General features: G+C 39.3%; 3 protein-coding genes across 3 annotated transcripts; 2 read left to right on the forward strand and 1 right to left on the reverse strand.

The window, feature by feature from the left end:
- Positions 1 to 710: 710 nt before the first annotated feature.
- pacc1 (proton activated chloride channel 1) lies at positions 711 to 6,423 on the reverse strand. The gene is made up of 8 exons (XM_047610396.1): positions 6,195 to 6,423; positions 4,529 to 4,637; positions 4,107 to 4,316; positions 2,678 to 2,832; positions 2,434 to 2,576; positions 2,181 to 2,322; positions 1,584 to 1,691; positions 711 to 1,502 (listed from the first exon to the last, which is right to left on the reverse strand). Exons 1-8 carry the CDS (start codon positions 6,228 to 6,230, stop codon positions 1,341 to 1,343), a joined length of 1,065 nt encoding a protein of 354 aa, XP_047466352.1. The 5' UTR covers positions 6,231 to 6,423; the 3' UTR covers positions 711 to 1,340.
- Positions 6,424 to 8,551: 2,128 nt separating this feature from the next.
- Positions 8,552 to 12,135, forward strand: nenf (neudesin neurotrophic factor). Its single transcript, XM_047611250.1, has 4 exons — positions 8,552 to 8,731; positions 8,809 to 8,869; positions 9,003 to 9,106; positions 10,687 to 12,135. Exons 1-4 carry the CDS (start codon positions 8,588 to 8,590, stop codon positions 10,861 to 10,863), a joined length of 486 nt encoding a protein of 161 aa, XP_047467206.1. The 5' UTR covers positions 8,552 to 8,587; the 3' UTR covers positions 10,864 to 12,135.
- Positions 12,136 to 12,284: 149 nt separating this feature from the next.
- Positions 12,285 to 23,495, forward strand: ezra (ezrin a). Its single transcript, XM_047611249.1, has 13 exons — positions 12,285 to 12,541; positions 13,810 to 13,893; positions 14,420 to 14,515; positions 15,245 to 15,519; positions 17,016 to 17,099; positions 17,255 to 17,401; positions 17,681 to 17,777; positions 18,953 to 19,116; positions 19,237 to 19,367; positions 20,361 to 20,521; positions 20,806 to 20,898; positions 21,563 to 21,832; positions 22,748 to 23,495. Exons 1-13 carry the CDS (start codon positions 12,530 to 12,532, stop codon positions 22,910 to 22,912), a joined length of 1,779 nt encoding a protein of 592 aa, XP_047467205.1. The 5' UTR covers positions 12,285 to 12,529; the 3' UTR covers positions 22,913 to 23,495.
- The last annotated feature ends 173 nt before the right edge of the window (positions 23,496 to 23,668 follow it).

Below are 23,668 nucleotides of genomic sequence, written 5' to 3' on the forward strand. Positions count from 1 at the left end.
CTTTGGTTTCGGCAGCCTAGACTCATACAAGGCGTATTGCTGCCCCCTACTGTTTTTATGCGGTACCTGCACAGACGCTGCAGCAGCTTCTTCAATTGTTCCAGTCTTCCTTCCTTTCAGTTTTATTCTGGTCATGACTACATCATATTTCCTGGTGCAACCAAATGCACTTATTACTTTTCCCTATATATTATAAAATATGCTGCCTTTGCTTCCCTTATCTCATAAGTTCTGTGACATTTCCTTTGCTGCCTGGTTTATTGCAGATAAATAAAAAATAATCTAATAAATTATGATCCTTAATTGTCCCACAAGCTGCGCCTCTAACCACAACTCCTATGATGAGTATTCAGGTGGTCAAATCTTAATTATTCAATCTGCTTGTTCCTGCTTTATTGCATTTTTAGCCATGACGTCTGCTTCCTCATTTCCCTGTTACACCCACGGGGGTATAACGTGCACATTTCTGTTATTAAGTCTTGTCTTTTATTGCCTGTATAGTTGGTGCTGAATCATTGCATACGACTGCATAACTTGATTTGTAGTCCTCCGCTCAGCTGATTACCTGAATATACTGAATGACCAGGTTATTCCATCAACAAATTTGTATATTCTTGGCTACTTTGGTTAAACATTGTCCAAGTGAACGTAAATAATGTTCAAAATCTACAGTTTTCATATTTCTTGTTAAATAAACTTTAACAATGAGATTCAGGCATAAAATGTGTTTATTTTCGGATACATCTTAAAATGTAGCATGTGAGATATAATATTGACCAGCAGAAAAATTCACAATTCAAGTAAATCTGAACAGCAGTGAACACATGATGTACATATTTCCAAACACGTTGTGCTTCAATCAACTGGAAACAGCAGTAAAACCAAAAGAGATAAAGAATATGCTACAAAAATAAACAGCAAGTTAACAATATTCTGACATTTCATCTTAAAGAAATAGTATCAATGCACTGAGAATAAGTCCAAAATCCAGCAACATCTTCACCACAGTTCACATTTTCTGAGTTTTAAACCTGAAACATCTGGTTTTTAAATAAGCTTTAAAAGTGTCTCAACTCTCAGCAACAATTCATTTCATGCATGTGCAAGTTCCAGGGATCACAGTGATATGAAACATGTGAAACATTTGAAATACAACAACAACAACATCAACAAAATCACGATAAACGATTAAAGTGTAATCATTACTCTGTTGAAATAAATGGAAGCATCAATAAAATGTTCTAAACGTAATTAATAAACACGACTTGATGCTAAAAATTCTCACCTCAAACGGTAGTGACCTCAACAAATGTAGCAGTGCGTCATTTTTACAAAGTGTTTCAGTTTATCGGGTTCAGTTCCCGCACTTTATTCCTCAGGTGCCTCTTACGCATCCTGATAATCCACTGAATAGTGAGTTTGGCAAAATTAGCAGCTTTGAACAGGGCCATAAAGACGCCGCAGAGGATGGCCACAGAGCTCCAGGGGTTTGCAGTCACTATCTGTTTGAAAAAAAAAAAGGAGGAATAAATCCCGTTAAACGCTGGTGTTTAGAATGGAAAGTGGTAAAAAAAAGTACTCACCAGTCGGATTTCTTGCATGTAAGGATCTCGCCATTCGAACACGGCGAAGAAGAGCTGGTTGGTTTTCTCTATTCCAGGTCTTTTATCGTTGAATTTCACTACAGCGGACTAGAGGATCCAACACAAATCATGGAATTAAAGCTTTAAGAGTCACCACACACACTCACTGGCCACTTTATCACCAACACAAATAGCTATTAGCCAATCACACGGCTGCAATTCAATGCATTTAGGCGTTGACGGCTACTTCCAGCAGGATAATGCACCATGTCACAAAGCTCATATCATCTCAAACTGGTTTCTGGAACATGACGATGAGTTCACTGTACTCCAATGGCCTCCACAGTCACCACATCTCAATCCAATATTTCACCTTTGGGATGTGGTGGAACGGGAGATTCACATCGTAGATGTGCAGCCAACAAATCTGCAGCAACTGATGTTATCATGTCAATATGGACCAAAATCTCTGAGGAATGTTTCCAAACACCTTGTTTAAAATAAGTATATCATGAAGAATTCAGACTGTTCTGAAGGCAAAAGGGTGGCCAGTGAGTGTATATTTGAGCCTGTGTACGCTGGCTGAGACATTGATACCTCTTGTCGAAACTCGACAGCTTCGTTGATCTTCCCAGACGTCCTCACCAGAGACATCTTGACCCAGGTTCTGAATCCTCCGGAGAAGGTCCACATGGAGTAATTCCTCTCACAGTCCTTCATGAATTCTGATTTATTTGCACTGGAGATCCAGAAAATCACACATGTTTTTAAACAGAGCCAAAAACCACACAATGGTTTGACTTTTAAAAGACAAATACAGCAGCGATCAGTACGAGCTGTTTGCACGTACCTCTCGATCAAGTCGCTAAACTTGGCAAAAAGCATGTAAGTGATGTCGCTGAAATCCTCCTCAGTCTCGTTTTGACTGAACTGCATGAAGATCAGCTCTTTGTTCCTGACGTCAGACGGGCCTCGGACCACCAGAGCATGTTTCTGCGGCACACAAACAGAGACTATGATCTGTCTTTTTTTTATATATATATATATATATATATGGAGCGGTATAAGGTTAGTGGTATTATTACAGATTTTACCTGTGTTTGATTTATGAACGGCCCAAAGTACGTCACGTTGACGATCTCACAGTCGCTCTCCTGAGGCTTGCCGGGGTCCACTAATGGAGGGATGTAGTCGTGGTAGTGATGCCTGCAGCTGAGTAGCCGAGCGTTGCCGGGATACAGAGCGATACCTGCTCAAAGGAGGAACAATAATGGATGACAACGTTTGACCAACCACTTGTCACAAAGATCAATATCAGCTCAGTCTGGGTGCACAGGACAATAAATACTCATTACATAACACAGCAAACTTAACACATTATTCCTGCTTTTAAAATGATCTAATTAGCAGTAATTTGCATGTTCCTGCACCTTGCTCCAGCTGTTGTTAATGTAAACCCCACACGGTTAATTATTTTCAAAATGACTTTGTATTTATTCAGCCGTAACTATTTCACTGTGAGGGAAATTAGATTGTAACTTAAAATGAGATGCACCAAACCAAAATCAAAGTACACTACACTGACTGTGGTGTGTCTGGACCAAAAAGTTGCACCTGAACACACCACAAAGACCAATAGCCAATGACCAGCTGGCACATTACACCGTAGTTCTACGCCCACGTGAGACGAAATAACTCCTCATACCAGCAGGGGTCAGTAGTCTGTGTCTGTTATTCAAAACGATGGAGGCTAGGAAGCTACAAGAAAATCTAGGAAGTTTTAGAGAGTTGACCTGTCCTGAATCACGCTGATAAGTTGGTAGATATGTTATTAATGCTAGATGAACATGTGGGAGCAAACTAAGAGTTCAGACGAAATGAAGATGAAAACATCTGGTCAGAAGATGAAGAACTTATCACAACAATATCTCTTACCAACAATCTTATCTCATTAAAGACGCTCAGGGCTGTAATTAGTGTAATACGTGTAATAAGCTCAACTTTCAGAGCTAAAAGTCCATTTTTGTCCATTGCTTCAAGCTTCAGCTTTTTGTAACTGTGCAGAACCTCACCTCTTCTTCTCCGCTGCAGATCTTTGGCTGTTTTAATTCATTTATCGCTATAAGCCTTTGTTTGTGTTAACTGTGGCGTCTAGTTTCCGTGTAAAGCTTGGTTTACACTCCTGCAACCGGTCCATGCAGAACCTTTACCACAGGCCTTGAGCACCGGTGTGTCTGCATTGTTTCGCAATTACAACCACTAAATCATTAGTCAGCTGCGTTGAGTTTGCTCACGCTGGAGTTGAAGTTAAGAAATGCTGATCAACAATAACTTTAACTGAAATCACAGAAGACAGAGAAGACGTTCGTAGGAGGATTTTCTGTTGTTGTCTGTGAACAAGGAAATACATTTCGGACCAGTCACAGTTGTGCAGTTGGAGTGCAGCATCCACAGCTACTTACGTCGTACCGACGCCGTAGAAGTGACGTGCAACTATAAAAAAAACCCCAAAATGACCCTTACCAGGGGGTGAAAACGAGTCCACTTCCTTGTAGGTAACGGACATGACCGGGTGGTTGAGCTTCTCCAAGAACTCCGAGATGGTTTGGTAGGCCAGGAACACCGCCACCGCCGTCAGCAGCAGGTAGATGAAGATGAGCACCACCGTGAAGACGTTTTTCAGACATGCTTTACTGAATCTCATGGGCGGACTGTTCCCCCTGAATTCATCCTCTGCAGCGGAAAATAAGAAATATGAGGGGAAACGCCTCAAACTGCAGCTGAGACAAGAACGAACTGAATATACATGTACATGTTTACATTAACATGACGCTAAAACCCTATAAACTATACCGCAGCTAGCAGCTTGTTAAAGCTGAGTCCAGTTAAAAAATGTATGAGGTAGTGATTCAGTGACACGCTTCGGTTAAGACTCACTGTCGTACCTTGTGAGATGCTGTCATTGGGCTCTTTGGGCTCCAGCTCTTCAGTGACATCGTCAAAGAAGTTTGGAGACTGCATGATACCTTCATCATCGTCTTCGTCGTCATTAAACTGTGAAGAAAACGTTTATTACATATGAACAGGAATCAATGAATGAATGAAAAAGACAAGAACTATTTGAAGCAACCTGCAAACTGACATAAATTATCTTCAAATTTAAGAAGAACATGACTGCAAAGACATTTTAACTCATTTATTTCAGTGACAGTAAATAATAGAAACATCGCGCAGACTCTCTTATCTGGTTTCCGCTAAATTAGTTTCACTACTGGACATTTGTTTGTCCTCAAAAGTGTCAGCAGTTCTTCAGAGACTGAGGTTATTTGCCGCGTCAACAAGCAATAAAAATGAAAGAAAAAGATACAAACGAGCTACAAAGACATTTCTGACAGTAAGTCCTGCAGTCACTTTGTCCAAGCACAGCTACAAACAGATATGATAACAACAGCACAGACAGCCAGCAACTACAGCTATGCAATACACAACAGCACCACAACTACCAGCTTCCCCAAACAAGTTCACCAGCTGCATGTTTGTGACAGCTTTGGGTCTGGTTGCAGCAATGAAAAATGCAGAATAAACACCAGATAATGACAAAAAAATGCAGAAAACTGTTGGAGGAAAACCTGCAAAGTGAAATAAAACAACCATTAGGAGTCAAATGTCTGCAAAGAAATTTAAACTTATTGATGGTTTATAACAGAAACACCTGACACAACCACAAATGACAACCAGTGGTGTGAGTGTTTCTAAGTGTGACTGCAGCTACAAATAGATGTGAAACAACCTGTACGTCACAAAACAGATGCAACAACTACAGCTATGCAACAAGGTTCTATCATAAATACCTCACAGCACCACAAACTTACTCCAAACTAGTTCACCAACTAGACATTTGTGACACCTTTAAGTGTATAAAACTGCAAAATGAACAGTTGGAGGGAAACCTACAAAGTGAAATAAAACAACCACAAAGAGAAACTGCTTTCTATGGGTCAAGATGCATAAAAGAAATGTTATAAACAGATACACGGAGACATAAAATGAGGACAACAAGGTGTAAAATGTCTGCAAGAACTTATTAATGGTTTATAACAGAAACACCTGACAGCACCAAAATGACAACAGGACCTTTACGAGTATTTCAAAGTATGACTGCAACTCCAAAGAGATGTGATAAAAACCTATAAGCCACAAACTGCAAAATAAACAACAAACAGGGACAGAGGCAGAAAACTGTTGGGGGGGAAACATAGAAAGTGACACAAACAACCACTAAGAGGCAACACTAGGAGCCAAATGACCGCAGAGACATTTAAACTAGTTCTATAATTGATGATAAACAACTATAAACTACTGACAGCGCCACTATTGTCTGGTTATGCTTCAACAAGCTCCATTTTACAGCTGACACTAGCAGGAAGGACACATGTATTATTCACTGCTGTCCTCAACTGTCCAGTCACATGATGCCAACTGAACCGGACACTTTGCGGACCCTCCACTCGGCGAGGAAGTCCCCAGACTGCTGCCCTCGCATTTTCTTTTAAACAAACATTCAAGATAACACACACCGACACACAAACACGAAGCAACTTGTTACTTTACCTCTTGGTATGACCGAGAGCTTTCCTTTCTCCGCATTCCTCCACGCTTCACCTGTAAAAGCTGCCGTAGACTATTTCTGCAAAGTCAGACTTGTTTAATGTTTTGATCTTAAATAAGGCATATTTGAGGAGTTCAGGTTTCCGCTCTGGAGGGATACAAACCACTCACACGCCCGAAGACACATCCCACTAAAATTAAGAGCCACCTACAGGACGAGACCCAATAACAAGAAAAGTTGTTTCCTTTGGTTCATACCTAGTGCTGCATTCAGGTGCTCATAGGAACATTCAGAGTCCCAAACACAGCCGCCACAAACTGAGCTACATTCAACATTTTAAATGATTACAGCACAATGAAAGAAAGAAAGAAAGAAAGAAAGAAAGAAAGAAAGAAAGAAAGAAAGAAAGAAAGAAAGAAAAGCAATGGTTCAGTAGAAATCCTTTCTTCTAAATGAAATGCTAACTTTACAGAATGCATGGTTTTATATTGTAATTCCATTGGGATAAAAAAAAAAGTGGTTTGAATGGAAGTCAATGGGGCATTTTTGACCACAAAGGTGTCTGTACATAAAAAATGCAATCAAATAATTTTTATTGCTAATCTTTGACAAATCCAAAACTCTAATCACCACCAAAGCCACATCCACCTGCTGTTTAATTTATGGAATATAATCCCGTTTTGGGATTGGGATTGTTTTGTGAAACAAAACAAAACAACAACAAAAAAAAACAAACAAACAATTAATTCTTCATATAATCAGACTGGCATTTACGGGGTTAAAATCCTGTTGAAATTTTGGCAGTTTTGAGCAGGTTTGAAGTTGTTAAAGAGATTTGTGTAATAAAATCTGACACTAAATAATAAATACTTATGCAGTCAATTCAGTTTTATTGCTAATCTTTGACATATTCAAGACTCTAATCACCACTGAAGTCATCTCATCCCCCAACTCTTTATTTCATGGAAAAGTTTTTTTTTTGTAACAAATAATGAAATATTTCTAAATATTAGGCATTTAAAGGGTTAAAATCCTGAAAGTTATTGAAATTTTGGTAGTTTTGATTAAATCTGATTAAAGATATTTTAAGATGGTTGTTTTGTTTTGTTTGTTTTGGAGGGAAATATACTGTTGCTCCAAATAAAAGCAGGAACAAAAAGATTTAATGTGCAAATTGTTTGTGTTTAAATGCTTTTCAGATATGTTAACTGATGTGCTTAATATATGAACTTCAGGTAGATGGAGTCAAGCTAAGGTTTTATTCTTGTATTCAATGTTTAAGCTAAGCCAATGACACTAATATGTCATTATTTAAAAATTTCCAACAAATTATAGGTCAAATATATTTACTACATTTGAATATGAAAAAAAAATGCTTTGTCATTCGGTGAAAACAAGAACATAAACAAAAATGCATCATGTAAATTTGAGAACTTTATTTGGGTACAGTCAAGCTAACCGCTTCTTCCTATTGAGTATGGACAAATTAGCTAAGCTAAGCTAACAATCTATCAACGGCAACGATCTCCAGTGTGTAATTTCATATTTAAACCATATCATATATAAACTAAAAACAATCTGCAAGTAAGTAAATTAAATGTAAATATTGAGCTGCTTTTTAAATGACTGAGTCAGTTTTTGTCAGTCAGCAAAAACGGATGGCATTAAAATTTCCTATAGCAACGAATGCATCCTCAAATATTACACACTTTAATAGAAAATTCCTTACAAATTAAAATTTTCTGACAAATTACAAACCATATACATTAAAAAGCATGACATTTACAAAAAAACTGTGTCACTGGGAGAAAATATGGACAATAAAATAATTATTACGTTAATTTGAAAATTTTAGTTGGGAAGGCATCAGCCAGGCTAAACTGTTGTTTCCAGTGCTAAATGCTAAACTAAGCTAATATTTACTAACTATTTGCTGGCTGTAATCTTACACAGACTTTAATGACCCACATGGAAATTTACCTGGTCACAGAAGCTCATCTGCTCATAAAAGAAACACTCTTATTAAAAATAATAATAATAATAATAACACTGGCAAAAGGATAAAGATAAATAAGATAGCTAAAACAGAAAATAGTGTAAGCAACAAATGTACAGAATTATCTTATGAACAAATATACAAAATCAGTCAGGAGTGGGCGAAACAGTGTCCAGGGCGAACCAAACACATAACAATGAAAAAAAAACAATATGACAATAAATACACGATAATAGTTTTATTAAATACCGAAGCATTTTTTTATGACGATTGACTTTTGTGAAATCCTTTCACCAACGGCTGCGTTTAAAATTTCCGACGCTACTGAACGCCTCCTCTGCTACAAGGAAGTGAATGAAAGAGTTTCCGCATCAGCCTCGTCCTAACAACCATCCTACCATGGCAACAGCGCGACTTTCTCTCATATTTATTGTAATTTGCGCGAGTTTAGCCGACGACGAAGTTAAACTAAAGTTCAAACCAGCAACAAAACCCGTGAGATTATTCACCGAGGAGGAGCTGAAGAGATACGACGGTAGCGAGGTAAAGTTTATTTGTAATCCAAGTTGTGTTTTTGAGGATCAGTTTGTGTGTTTGCATTAATTCATCCTGTGTTTTAGGAGGGGCAGCCCATTTACATGGCAATAAAAGGAGTTGTGTTTGATGTCACCAAGGGAAAAGGTAAATAAACCCCACCTGTGTTGTTTTAAAGGCTAAAAACCTAAGTATTAAGTGTTAACTGAGACAAAAACATCTTGCAAATCCGCACCTCATTGATTAGATGTTGCATTCAATGTCCTCTCTGTTATTTCAGAGTTTTATGGTAAAGGCGCTCCATACAACGCCCTGGCGGGGAAGGACGCCACTCGGGCTGTGGCCAAGATGTCCCTGAACGCAGCAGACTTAACATCAGATACTGTGAGTTTACTGTGAACATCCTCCTCACCCACCCACCGCATTGTCGCGGGTCACTCCCACGGGTGGAGAGCACAGATATATGACACCCTGTTGCAAAACAAGCCGTGCAATCTGAAGTGGGACACACAATTTCACACAAGTGCATTTTTTTTCCCCATATATATATATATATTTTACACACAATAGACTTTTATAGGAAGGACATAATGAACACAAAAGGACATTAAAACAGTTAGGAATTAATTTTACGAGTGTAATAATATTAGAGAGCCTTATTTCCATTTAAATTTCTTGTATCATAGCATTCGTATTAGGTCAGATGTTTACATTCCCTTTTTAACTTGGGTTAAACTTTTTGACTGCCCTTCCACTTCTTCTTGCAGTAACTAGTATGGATCTTAGTTCATTCCTCCTCACAGAACTGGTGAAATTTTAAAGGCCTCCTTGCTTGTACATGCATTTTCTGTTCAGTCCTGCAGCAAAGCAGCTACGCAACATGATGCTGCCACCGCCGTGCTGCTTCACAGTTGAGATGGTATTCCTTAGATTGCAGGTTTCGCCCTTTTTTCCCCAGACAACGTTCATTATCGTTAAAATACAGTCCTTTTTCCAGTCTTAAGACAGGAGAGACCTTTGTCCCCACGTGCAGCTCAAGACCTTCCTCACTGGGTAACCTTCTAAGTTGTGTTGATGTTGTGTAATATGATGACTCGTTTTACTGTGGATACAGATATTTTTGTACCAGTTTCCTCCTCTGTCTTAACAAGGACTTTTGCGTTTGTTCTGCGATGGATGTTCATGGTCACCTCTTAGATACAGGGTGTGTCTCCTTGTGAAGTACAAACGAATGTGGTACCTTACCAGATAAGATAATCTCTCATTTATCACACAGTGGAAACTCCTTCCAAGGATGAATCAGACTTATGGAGGTTAATTTTATTTGTTTTTTTTTTAGGCAAACTCAACCGAGTATATTTGATCTTCTGACCCACTGGAATTGTAATATAAGAAAATATGAGTGAGATCATTTTTCCGTAAACAATTGTTGGAAAAACGAGTCGGGTCGAATTTGTTTACACAAAATCTGTTTTAATGACGTCAGTTTATTTAATCTTCCAGTTTCAACGGTGCATAGCCCTAAAATGTCAGGCTAATATCGCACGATTTCAAAGTTTCAGACAATTAATGAGTTAAAAGAATATTTCATACGTCCAACAACAACAAGGATTCATAGCGTGATAGTTTTAGAGCTTTAGAGGAGATGAAAGATGGATAGAGTCCAGTTTCCAGCCTATAAGCTAATAATAATATAATCCTTTTTTATTTACAACATTATAAAGTGCTTAAAAAATACATAAAACAGGCAACAGACTTATTAAACAATAAAAAAAAATACAATTAAAATCTCAGTTAAAGTTGAGCTAAGAACACAATAGCTGCATGTAAACACAATGATACAAGATGTAAAAGATGTTGTAGGAGATATTTTACTCTAAAAGTCATTCATGTACCTTTCAGGAAAATAAAGATGTGTTGATAACTGACTCTTTGTTCGTGTTGACTCTGTTTTTGATGCTCAGACGGGCCTGACTGAACAGCAGCTCCAGTCTCTGGACAGCGTATTTGAAGGCACATACAAAACTAAGTATCCCATCGTGGGCTACACTGCGTCAAGAATCCTCAACCAGGATGGAAGTCCCAACGAAGACTTCAAACCAGAGGACCAGCCTCAGTTTCAGCTCAAAGATGAGTTTTAGACTTGTGTATTTTCTTCTGAATCAAGGTTTTCTGTGAATGTAGCGATTTTTAGACAAATCTCCTGTTTTAAATCATGATCAAAGAGTTTGCAAGAGGAGAACAAAACCGTTTTTTACTTGAAATGAAGATTTACTGTTCATAGACGTAAAGAAACCACTTTATCTTTCAGGAAATATTAAGTAGATTTACCAGGAACAAAGCGAGTGTTTCAGCTCACTCACTTTTAAAATTTCTATGCATGTTAGATTATGTTGTAGTGGCGCAAAGAAATGTGAAAAGATTCATAGAAAAGCATCCGTCCTTTCTCATTCTGGTCAATTATTGCCTCGGTCTGTGGAAAACTGTGACTCATACGTGACGAAAAACTGAAGAAAGAGCAAATAAATGCACACGAAAATGCTTTAAACTCATTATAAGTGAAGAAATACAGTGATTATCATCACATTTCCTTTCACTTCCTCCACAAAGAAACAGGGTTGTTTAGCTTTCCAACATGTGAACAAATATAAAAACAAGCAAATGAATCTGGTAACACTAATGTTGCAGCAATTGTTGGCAATCATTGCCACAAATCTGTCACTTAAATCAGACACCAACAGGCAAATAAACACCTAAACCTTATAAGTGCTGAAAAAAAGGATAGTTGTCAGTTTTTTGTAAAAGTTTTCATAAGTAATTCATTGACTGCGGTCGATACATTCATGATTACAGAACAAATAGGATTAATTTGACCATATATTTCACGTTAACAACGGCTAAACATTAGCTTATGTGAAGCTCAGGTTTATTATATGTGGTTTCAGAGGTGAAGTGAGGTTAAAACTGCCAGAAACGAGACTGGATTTTAGTTATAGCTGCGACAGCGATCGATTGATGAATGAAGTCAAACATTAACGAGAAGAAAATGCCTTGGAAAGACTTGGAGATGTGACAAATGTTCAGTTCTTCTTCCTGTAATGTGTCGGACAAGCAGTCGAAAAATACTTGTTTACTGATAAATCACATCTCATAACATGATTTACTTGTCTTTGTACGTGTCCTGAGCCTTATTCTGTACAGCACCTTTATTGACTGTTGTCACATTAAAGGTACTTTATAAATAAAAGATTCATTTGCGATTGTTTCAACTGTTTACATGTTGTAACAAATAGAATAATTATGAAAAAGAAAACTGTAAATCTGCTGCTCTGTAAATGTTTACAAGATCAGAATTGTTCCATTTGATTTCAACTTGATTTTTGTACTAAATAAACTCTCTGAGTCCTCTACTTCGAATCGGCCTGTTTTTTTTAGCTTCCAAAGAGACAACACAAATAGCCCCTCCTGCCCTACATAGCCTCATGTGCTTCGATCAAAGGTCGCAGGCGTCCAGGTGCTGAGGCAGGTGATTGTCTTTGGGTGGAGCTGCCGCGTCTCTGCCAGCGCCGGGTGTCCACGGCCGAAAGGCGAATCTCTCCGCTCTGTGCGATAGCCACCAGGTCGAAACCTCCCACGTCACCGCCGAGCCGAGTTCAAAGGACACAAGCCCTGCCCTTGAGTGAGCCAGCGAGAGCCGAGCTGCTTTCTTTATCAGGTGGGGGTTCTGCTGGGAGTCGGCCACTGCAGCCTCAGTCAGCCTGGGAAACACTTTCTTCTGCTGGAGCTCGTCCGCCAACCAGAGCCAAGATGCCCAAGACGGTAAGAGCCCTTTAAAACCCTTCATTTAAACGTTTATAAGTGTATTAAATATATTCTCATTTTGAACATTTTATTTTTCTGCGTTCAGGAGTTTTATTGTTTTAATTTTTCTTTTACTAAGAGGCAGGAATCCTACTTTGCATTTACTCATTAACCAGTGTAGAGTTTGACCCATGCTACACACATTCCTGACAGAAAAAGGAAAAAAAAAAAAAGTGATTTTTCACAGTTGCAGTCGAGATGCGTGTTGTAAAAATGACTTTTAGAGACTCGAGTGATTTCTGTGAACTCATGACTGGACGCTTTAACTCTTTTATTCTCCCCCTCCTCCTCTTTTTTTTTTTTTTTTATCGGTAATCAGTCTCAAACAAAGAAACTCTTATGAAGTCCTGAATCAGTTAGATTCGTACGTTCTCAGCATCAGTTTGCAGAAAAAGGCTGATAAGAAAAAGGTTACGACAGCAGCTCTGCTCTTATATCTCCAAGGAGAAAAAACCCTCCCGGGAGGTTATGCTGACAAACTCAAAAAGCTCATTTCTGACTTTGACTTGAATCCGAACAGTTAAACGTGAATTTGAGATGTTTCTTGGTAGGTTAGGGGGTCACGCACTGATTGACAAGTAATGCATGACTGTGTCCTCCCCGGTCAATGATTTGAGAGCAGCTGCAGTGGGATGTCGGGGAGGGGGGTTGAGATCTCTCACATGTGATGGTGGAAATGATTGAGAAACATGGCCGACGTTTCATAAATGGATGTTCCAGTTTCTGCTGCCAAAGTTTGAGATGGTTTATCTTTATGACACCACAGGGTGTGCACTTGTATAACTTCATAAAAAAAAAAAAAAAATTGTGTAACTTCTTCCCATCGTGCCTGATGTTTATTCTTCACACGCAAAATCAAGCGTATCTGTATTTCCTCTATTAAAAAAACAAAAAAAAAACATTTCTGCGTGACTTTAGCCGATCTTAACTGACGGTGGGAAAGTCAAAAGGGAACCTGGCAAGGGTTTTCATATTTTAATCTGCGTATGTGCAACCTTGTGGCACCTTGCAAGGGTAGTCCAAAGTCTAATGAGATAGGGAGCAATTATGGTTTATGAACAATCCACTTCACAGCTCCTTTTAAAGACATCATTTTGGGTTAACACCACAAGACAGGATGTTTGGGCAGAATTTAAATTAAAATATTCCAGTGCATTCACAGATTCACATAGAAGAATCTGAGGTGTCTAAATGACTAAATGCCCCTTTTTTTTTTTATGTTGCAGGTTAACGTTCGCGTCACCTCCATGGACGCAGAGCTGGAGTTTTCCTTCCACCCCAACACCACAGGAAAGCAGCTCTTTGACCAGGTCCGTTTGTCACAGTTCACAAAGCACACGTAGACCGGCCGGCTGTATTTTCGTGCACAAACAGCGGTTGCATAACTTTAAAAAAAAAATAAAAAAAAATAATACACTTTACAGCAAGTAAAAGTCCTTGGCTGGAGTACAGAATTATTATCAGTTGAATACAATTTAAGCAAACTTTGAGATTGTTGTAATTATTTTATGGTTGTGAATGTAATCTCATCATAAACTGCTGGGTGTTTCAGTGCATAATATCTTTTTTTTTTTTATCATTTTTATATAATTGGATTCCAGCTGCTTTTGATTATAGCTGCCAATTAAAATCACATTTTTAGATCGTCTCACGCCAACACGCCTTCATATATCTTTGTGAGGTCACCTAAAAGCAAAGCAAAGAATGTAATGCTAATCACTCAGGGATTACGATTATGGTTGTGTGTTCTGAAGTGACGTAACAGTTGAAGCACTTTAAAATAAATTCCAAAAACTAAAAAAAAAACGTCCCATCTCTGTCGCTGCTCGTCTGAAGGTGGCCAGGACCATCGGCCTGAGGGAGACCTGGTACTTCGGGCTGCAGTTTGTCGACAACAAAGGGTTCATGACGTGGCTGAACTACGAAAAGAAGGTCAGTTTGTGCGTTCGCAAAGTGAAATTAACACCAATCCTGATCAGCCACAACATTATGACCACAGACAGGACACCACAGGGCATCCTTAGAAGGCTCACGTCCATTCCCTCTATGAGTCACGGCTGTTTTTGGAGACCGACACAATATTAGGTCATAATGTCATGCTGGATTGGTGTAGTTATGGACGGATGATGCCACCTCTATAAAAAAAATAAAAATTATATGGCAGCCACACATGATTCAGACTTGCTGATTTATGTGTGTGGAACTAAAGGAATAAAATAATTAACATCTGACCTGTTTCTCATTTAGATTTAAAAAAAAAATTCTCACTGGGCAGTAACTTCTTATTCCATCTTCTGCTTATTTCTGATTTCTAAATTTCATTTATTTTTTATCTGTGGATGCCTTTTAAAGCTTTTTACTTTACTTAATGTTAACAATTAAAGCAAGTCAATTCCTTGTTGTTGACCTGAGCTTTTAAATAAATACAAGTGTGTCTTTATTTTTTTCATCCATTAAAAAACTCTATTTCAATCTCATGTTAAACTCTTATATTATTATTAGCTCCCACTGTGTCCTGTTCTACTCCCACTGAACTCTGTTTTATTGAAGCATATCCTCCATGCTCCACCCACGTTAACTAACAGTGTTCTCCTCTTTATCTCTCTGTAATCGCTCGTCTTCTGTAATCTTTTAATTATCCTTTTAATTGTCGTGGCGAAGGTGATGGCTCAGGAGGTGAAGAAGGAGACTCCCCTGCAGTTCAAGCTGAGGGTCAAGTTTTACCCGGAGGAAGTGGCCGAGGAGCTGATCCAGGACGTCACCCGGAGGCTCTTCTTCCTGCAGGTGAAGGAGGACATTCTGGCGGAGGACATCTACTGTCCTCCGGAGACCGCCGTGCTGCTCGCCTCCTACTCCATCCAGGCCAAGTTCGGAGAGTACAGCAAGTCGACGCATCACCCGGGCTACCTGTCCTCCGAGCGCCTGCTGCCCCGGAGGTGAGTGTCACATCACTGGATATTTATTTATTCCAGTAGAGAACAAAATACCAAAAAGGAAGTTCTGCACTTAACAACATCAGTGATACAAAACCAAATAACGCCTCTTCTACACACCTGTAGAATAAAAAAAGTCAACGGAAGTGTTATTCTAGTTTGAATAAACTTACATATTTATTTTATCGTCCACTCTGTTGTTGTTACGTTAAGCTTAATTCTGCGTCTATACAAACACATTATCTCAGGTTTAACCTCCTGAGACCCTGCGTCCTCATATGGGGACGTTAAGTTTTAGGTCTCATTGCAGCTTATTCTGCTTCATTTAAACCCGTTGTCCTCGTTAGTGGACACTTCAGTCTGCCATCTAGTGGTAGCAAAGGGTCAATACACTAGTCAGTAAAAACATGATACAAAATCCCATCAAATTCTAGGGTTTAAACGTATTTATTTATGTTTATTAATGTTTCTAGTTTTACTTGACGCGCAAATTTGACACATTTTATGAAAAGCAACGAGCTACAATGTCACTAATTATCAAGTACTCGCTTGAGGACAATGGGACTTCACTGCTCTGTCTTTGTTCAGTCATGTTCAGGTATTAAAATAAACAGTTTTATATTTTGTCACACATTGGTGACTTAATCATACTACAAATAATGAAATAATCCAAGTGTCGACATATGAGAACTACAAAAACTGCTACTTCCTTTGCTTCTGAGGTCGTACTGATCCCAAATACCTTAGAGAAATTAATGTAATGTAATGTAACATTGCAAAATTCTATTAAATGTCATTCTGCAAGTCTGAAAAAAAAGAATTACATGTTAGAGCTTCCCTTATAAAGAGCTTTTCTCCAACACATTCTCACTTCTCCATGTGTATTAGTTTGTTTTCCAGGTTTGAAACGTTGAAAATCTCAAATCTGCAGGGTGAATGTTCATAAAACATGTTCTGAAAGTTTGAAAGTTTATTTTGAAAAATGTATATATATATATATATACATATATATGTATTATACCAGTCTTCAAAACTTACGTTTGGTTTTTAAGACATTTCAAAACTTTTTTTCTAGTTACATGTATAAGGCAAAGACTCTTTTAAATATCTACATTAAATGTATCTACACAGTTAAAATATTCCCAACAGTGAGAAAACCTCACTATTCTTCTACTTCTAATGAAATAAATACTCTTTACAGAACTGCTGTGGGAGGGAAACTGAGATTATTAAAACTATAACTTCAGCTCAAAGCTCCCTAACATTATTCATAAGAGACAAAGCTTCAGGAAGTTCTCCTGAAACTAGAAAAAGAAACAAATGTGGGGAGCGTGCAGCCGATTAGCTTCAGTCTCAAACGACGACACAAAAAGAAAAAGGAGATATAAGCGGACAGGAAGGACGCTACAGTGCAGCATGTGTTTGTCTTAGCGCGTATGCACAGACTGTTTACATTTCACCAGCGTGGGTTACAGCTTATAGCTCGTCTCTCCCTTCAGAGTGCTGGAGCAACACAAGCTGTCGAAGGAGCAGTGGGAGGACAGGATCCAGATCTGGCACCGGGAGCACAGATCGATGCAGAGGTAAGAGGAGGCCGATTGATACTAACCCAGGAAGCCTTTAAGGTCTCACACATAAATAAATCAAACCCATTTTTCCTGCTTCTGACGTCAACTTTGAGGACGGGTGGTCATAATGTTAAGGCTTGATCGGTGGGATGTTTTTTGAACCTGTACAGGGAAGACGCCATGATCGAGTACCTGAAGATCGCCCAGGACCTGGAGATGTACGGCGTCAACTTCTTCGAGATCAAGAACAAGAAGGGCACAGACCTGTGGCTCGGAATCGACGCTCTGGGGCTCAACATCTACGGGAAGGACGACAGGTGAGTCCACGGTTCATGTCCCGTGTCCAGCCGGTCCATTTCACCTCCTGGTCTCCATGGTTTCAGCTCTGTAACCTCACTGTTACATCATATCAGTGACCTGACAGCGTTGTAGTTGTAGACAGGAGACTAACACACGAGCAGTCATCGACCTTTCCCTTCAGTCTGTCAAGCTTTAAATAAAACATGTTGTCTCCTAAAAGGCCATTGACCGAATTCTCTCCATTTTTACTACGAACGTGTGAATCTGACCTTTTTATTTTTTTGTCGTCTTTCAAGGCTGACCCCGAAGATTGGCTTCCCCTGGAGTGAAATCAGGAACATTTCTTTCAATGAAAAGAAATTCATCATCAAGCCCATAGACAAGAAATCCCCTGTAAGTTTCATCCTCAGTGTCTCCCCAAACAAACACAAAACACGTGACAAAAAAAGTCATGACGGCTCAAAGAAATGTTCGCCTACATTCTCACAAACACTTGAAGTTCACACGACTGGAGTCTGTTTACAGTCGGATGCTCGGCTGTTGTTGTTGGAGGAATTTGTTCTCGCAGGTGAGTGTTTGGACATAAACAGACTCCATGCGTGGGAGTTTCCATCCATCCATCCATCCATCCATCCATCCATCCATCCATCCATCCATCCATCCATCCATGAGAACAGGTCATGTTTAAAAAGCCCAAATATTGGAAGAGTCTGAGGGAAAATGATCTAGAAAACTCTTATTTATTTGAATGTGTATGAATATAACTTCAGATTGTCCCGTTGGACCTGGAGATGGTGTTATGTAACTATGGAGGACATCTTGATTTTGGTTTATAGCTTCTCATAAAAATGAGAATTGTAGATGCCTGAATATGCATTATTTAATTCGCCCGTGGCTTTTTCTTTAAATTTTTTTTTTAAGTATGAGCATAAAAATTTATCAGCCTTATAAGAGTTTTGCCTCCCCCCTCATTCTCCATTATTCTTTCTATTATTATCACCAGAATTATTAATTGTTTTGCATTTGTTTTGTTGTTTCTTTATTTTTTTTAAACAATTAACTGAAGCTTTATGTTACTATTATTATTGCAATTTTAATCACTTAATCACTACATTTATAGTTTGTAAAAATTACCAAAAAAAATGTAATGCTCACACACTTTATTCACAGCTATGTTGTCTATTTTTATTTCACAGTAAAACAAAATTAAAAAAGAAAACAGGGAAAACTCAATTAAAATATGTGATATATAAGGGTTGGCAAGAGGGGGTCTGTGACCCCTAGGGGGTCCATGAAGGTACTGCAAGGGGGTCGCAAAATCTTTGATTGATTAGACATTATTTTGTATTATTTTTTAAAATTTTCCCTGACAAATTTTAATTTCTTTAAATTCAACATGAATATGAATCCAACATTTTTAAGTAAATGGATAAGGGACAGCTCAATATTAAATGCAAAATGATAATAATGATGTATATTCATAAGTAGGCCGAGTGTTTGGGCTCCTTCGCCTCCATGCGTTTTTTTTTTTGTGCAAGACTTCACACAAACTTTTTTGTCTCTCCAAGGACTTCGTCTTCTACGCTCCACGCCTGCGGGTCAACAAGCGCATCCTGCAGCTGTGCATGGGCAACCACGAGCTGTACATGCGCCGCCGCAAGCCCGACACCATCGAGGTCCAGCAGATGAGGGCTCAGGCCAAAGAGGAGAGGCTGCAGAAGAAGATGGAGAGGTGGGTGCAAGCAAGATATCTGGACAGACCGAGGAGTGGGATTTTTTTTTATTTATTTATTTTTTTCGTGGGCTGTGATTAAAGTGTGAGTATTTATTATTTTGTGTGTGTGTTCTGCAGGGATCAGCTGGAGAACGAGAAGAGGAAGAGGGAGGCCATAGAAAAGGAGAAGGAGCAGATAGAGAGAGAGAAGCAGGAGATGATGACGAAGCTCTACGAGTTTGAAGAGACGACCAAGAGAGCGGAGAGAGGTGGGATGGAGAAAGATGCCGAGTGTTGATCGTTTTCCTTCCCAGTGATTTACAAAACAAGGCAGTGAAGTCTGATCTGTTGGATATCACAGTGTATTATGGTTTTACCGCCCTCTGCTGGTGATTTGCTTTACAGACACAGAAAGTGGACGTTAAATCACAGAATACAATTATATTTTCATATAAATGCTCAAGCTGACTTCCATAAAGGTCCCTCAGTCAGCATCAAGTTACTTTTTTTTAATGCAAAGCAAAAACAGGCTCGAGCTGCAACATTTAGTCGCACGCATGCATTTGTACCACGGAGCCAAAACGTACAAACGCGAGCACTTTCTATCGTCCTACCTTCAATTTATCACAGCACTGTTTATTTGATGCTCTGTCAGACGTGACAGCTGTCTGCGTTATTAAGGTGGAAGGAATCCGTTTTGCGTAGTTAGGCGTCCCATAATTGTTCTATTACTCGTGTCTTTTCTTAAACAGTTTACTTTTCGTTGGTGAAATCTGCATATTTTACCTTGTAAGACCTCTAAAAAATCATCCAAATGACTTGGAGAGTCTGAAAGATGACTCAGAGTAGTTATTTTTTTTTCTTCTGGCCCCATTATTAAATAATAAATAATTAATTCTAACGATGCTCAGCAGTTACTAATTTAGTTAAAGGCAGATTAAAGAAAAATTTGACCATATTAGAGATGTTCCAGCTCAGCTCCCTCCAGATAATATTTGTTTTTTGGGTGTTTTTTTGCAAAAATTTGCATTTGCAGCATAGTTGTAACGACGCTAGACTAAATTTTCTGGTTAATCGTTGAAACGGTTTGATGCACTTCTTTTGAAATCTGCGTATTTCACCTGTTCAGGTGCCTATAAACCATCCACGTGGCCGTAAAGCTGGAAGACGTCACCCCCAGAGATGTTATTTTCTCCCTCCCCTTCCGTTAACACCACACGGCGCTTAATAGATTTTTCCTGTGCACTGAATTTGTCCCGCAGACCTTCGGGAGCAGCTGGAGCGGGCCATCAGGCTGGAGGAGGAGAGGAGGAGAGTGGAGCAGGAGGCAGCCCGGCTGGAGGCTGAGAGGATGGAGGCCATAATAGCCAAGGAGGAGCTGGCCAGGCAAGCTGAGGACCAGATAAAGACCCAGGAGCAGCTGGTGAGTGTGGTGCACGTGAGAAAAAAACACACACACACATATTATCTGTTTTAATTTCAGTTTAAACTAATGCATTCCTCAGTGAGTGCGGGTCAGCTTGACAAACATTTATAAAAGCTCTAAAATTAATGGGGGAATTTGTAGCTGCAGATAGCTTCCAGGTAAATATACTGCCATTCAAAGTTTTTTTTACTCACTTATGACCTCATCCATGCATAAGTCATTTATTTATTTATTTATTTATTTATTTATCAATTTGATGATGACGCGCTTTGTGCCTCCAGGCCGCAGAGCTGGCCGAGTACAGCGCCAAGATCAGCGCGCTGGAGGAGGCCAAGAGAGCCAAGGAGGAAGAGGCTGAGTCATGGCACAGCAAGGTGAGTTTCCAACGCACGATCAAAGGAGGCACGAGCTCCACGGAGGCGCAGGGATTACCAGGAAAATGTCACTACGAAAACCTTCAGTCTTTGTCCTCCTGTTTGGTTTATAACACGGTGCCTTCGATAACTCTCACTTCTGGACCAGACATCTGTCTGAAGTGTGTAAATGGATAGTAAGACCCAGTGGAAATATATGCAATAAATGTTCTGTTGCTACACTATATTGTGAATAATGAAGATTTTATAAGTGTTATCTGGTCAAAAGTCTTTCAGTGTGTAAATATAATAAAAAATTAGCAATGTAGCATGAATTATATCGAAGTTTCCACACCTCATTTGTAATTTCTTGAAGGGAAACCCCCTAAATTCCTTGTAGTAAATAAAAATAGAAATATGTCTATATTAGTTTGTATTAGAATTCTGCACATTGTACAGGTTTGTACACCAAAAAGCCTTTGTTTCCTTGAATAAATGACCCATTTTGCACCATATACTAGTGCAGGGAACAAGTCCACATCTTCTTAAGATGAGATGCAAAATTACTTAAAAGAAACTAAACTAAAATACAACATTTATGTTTAGATGAGACGCTGCATACAAGTCTAGTTTAGGACGTCACCTGCCCCCTGTTTCCGTCCTAACGCCTCCTCTTCCCTCGCAGGCCATCGAAGTGGAGGAGAACCTGATTAAGACGAAGGAGGAGCTGACCATCGTGATGACCTCCACCTCCACCTCCATCACCACCTCCAACGTGGCTCCGGCCTCCTCCTCCTCCTCTTCCTCCTCGGACAGCGAGAGCGACCACGAGCAGAACGAGGAGAACGGCTCCTACAGCGCCGACCTGCAGTCGCAGGGCTTCAACGACCACCGCCGCGAGGAGGACCGGCTCACCGAGGCCAAGAAGAACCAGCGCCTGCAGAAACAGCTGATGGTGAGTTCAAGGGTCCCAGGATACGTCACACGTCAACCAAATTATATATATATATATATTTTTTTTTCATTTTTGTCCTGAAAAAAATGTTAAAATATGGTTCATGGCCCAACAGAGACACGTTGGTATTCTATAAATGTACTCCTTAAATTGAAAATAAAGCATATTACTCAGGGGTCTGAAATATAAAATGCGAGTGAAGACAGTAATGATAAAACAAATGAGAAAAAAAGAAAGAATATAAGAAAAAAAAAGCACCATAAAAGCACAGAGAGCACTTGAACATAAAAAATAAATTCTATCAGTGAGGGAAAATTTACAGTTTAGCTTTTACACTGTTAAAAAAAAATAGGTTTAAATAAGACTTGAAAACCAAAATGAGCGTTAGAACAAGTCGAGAACGAGTTTTGGTTATAAAGTCTGCAGAGTCCCAGATGGAGGTAAGAAGGCCGGGACAGGACCTGGACAAACAGGATGAGGAGGAGGGAGCGGTCTGAAAGGAAGGGCAACAGAATTAGAGTTAACAGAAGAAGGATGTTCAATGACACTTGAACAGAGCATTTTTTTATTTAAATATAAGTAGATAGAGATTTGACAAAGTTTTCTACAGAACGGCATAAGTAACTTCCACTATTTAAGACTTAAAGATCTTTTTGTTACTTAGCAAACACAGACAACTGAACAACACAAATAAAATAAAGGTAGCCTCAACAGACCAGAATGCATTGCAGCAACTTGGAAAGTATCAATTTCTTTCTGTTGCATTAAAAAAAAAAAAAAAAAAAACATAGTTCAGCCTCACATCACAAATTGATCAAATATTCTGATGCAACAGCGAACAAACAGGGTGGATTTTATCCTGCAAAGCAAACACAAGAAGTGTGTACTTAAGCTTTAATGACTGTTCCCCCGCAGGCCCTGAGCTCAGACCTGGAACTGGCCCGGAACCAAAACAAGAAGAGCCAGTACGATCTGCTCCACGCCGAGAACGTCCGAGTCGGCCGCGACAAGTACAAGACCCTCCGCCAGATCCGCCAGGGCAACACCAAGCAGAGGATCGACGAGTTTGAGGCCTTGTAGAAACTCCAGAGACCTGAAGAGCTCTAATAAATACCTCACCCAGGCCCTGTTCAGAGTATGTTTAATTGAAACGTGACATAGCGACAAACCACGCGTTACCTTAAAGATCCAACAAAGATCCACGGAGCTGATCAACACCAGCGCCTCCGTGAGTTTTATTCAACTTACAGCCGTGTGGTTTTAACTTTTATTTTATTTTTATTTTATTTTAGTTATTTTTTTGGGGAGGGGAAAGGGGGGCAGTGAAACATTTCCAACGTGCTGCTGTTTAGTCTCATTTAACGTCCTGCTGGATGATGGTGTGTACGTCACTCTGGAGAGCAGATATACTGGAGGGAAATTATAAACGATCAAATGTTAGCGCAATCTGGCTTCGCAGTGTTGTTGTTGTTGTGGTGGTTTAATTTAAATTTATTTAATGAATGCTCCGTGGGGCAAACATCTACTGATTCCTTTTGTGTAATAGTCTTGTCTGTAAAATATCAGCAAACTGCAAACAGAAAATGACATTCTCTTAAAAGCCCACTGTCATGTCTCCATGTATAGTGAATGTGTAAAGAATAAACCGTACATCTGCTTTCTATGTACCTGTAAACACTTCTTTTAATGTCCACATCCACTCACGAGGAAACAGATGCAAACTTTAGCCTGTTCTTTTCATGCCTTCACTGTAATATGGCAGATTTGATTCTGAATTCTCTTATAAAGACCAAAACTGAAGCGTTTCAAGCTCTAAATATGCAGTTTCCCACAATG

Source organism: Mugil cephalus, chromosome 17, assembly GCF_022458985.1.
Source record: "Mugil cephalus isolate CIBA_MC_2020 chromosome 17, CIBA_Mcephalus_1.1, whole genome shotgun sequence".
In the NCBI taxonomy this organism is placed as follows: domain Eukaryota; kingdom Metazoa; phylum Chordata; class Actinopteri; order Mugiliformes; family Mugilidae; genus Mugil; species Mugil cephalus.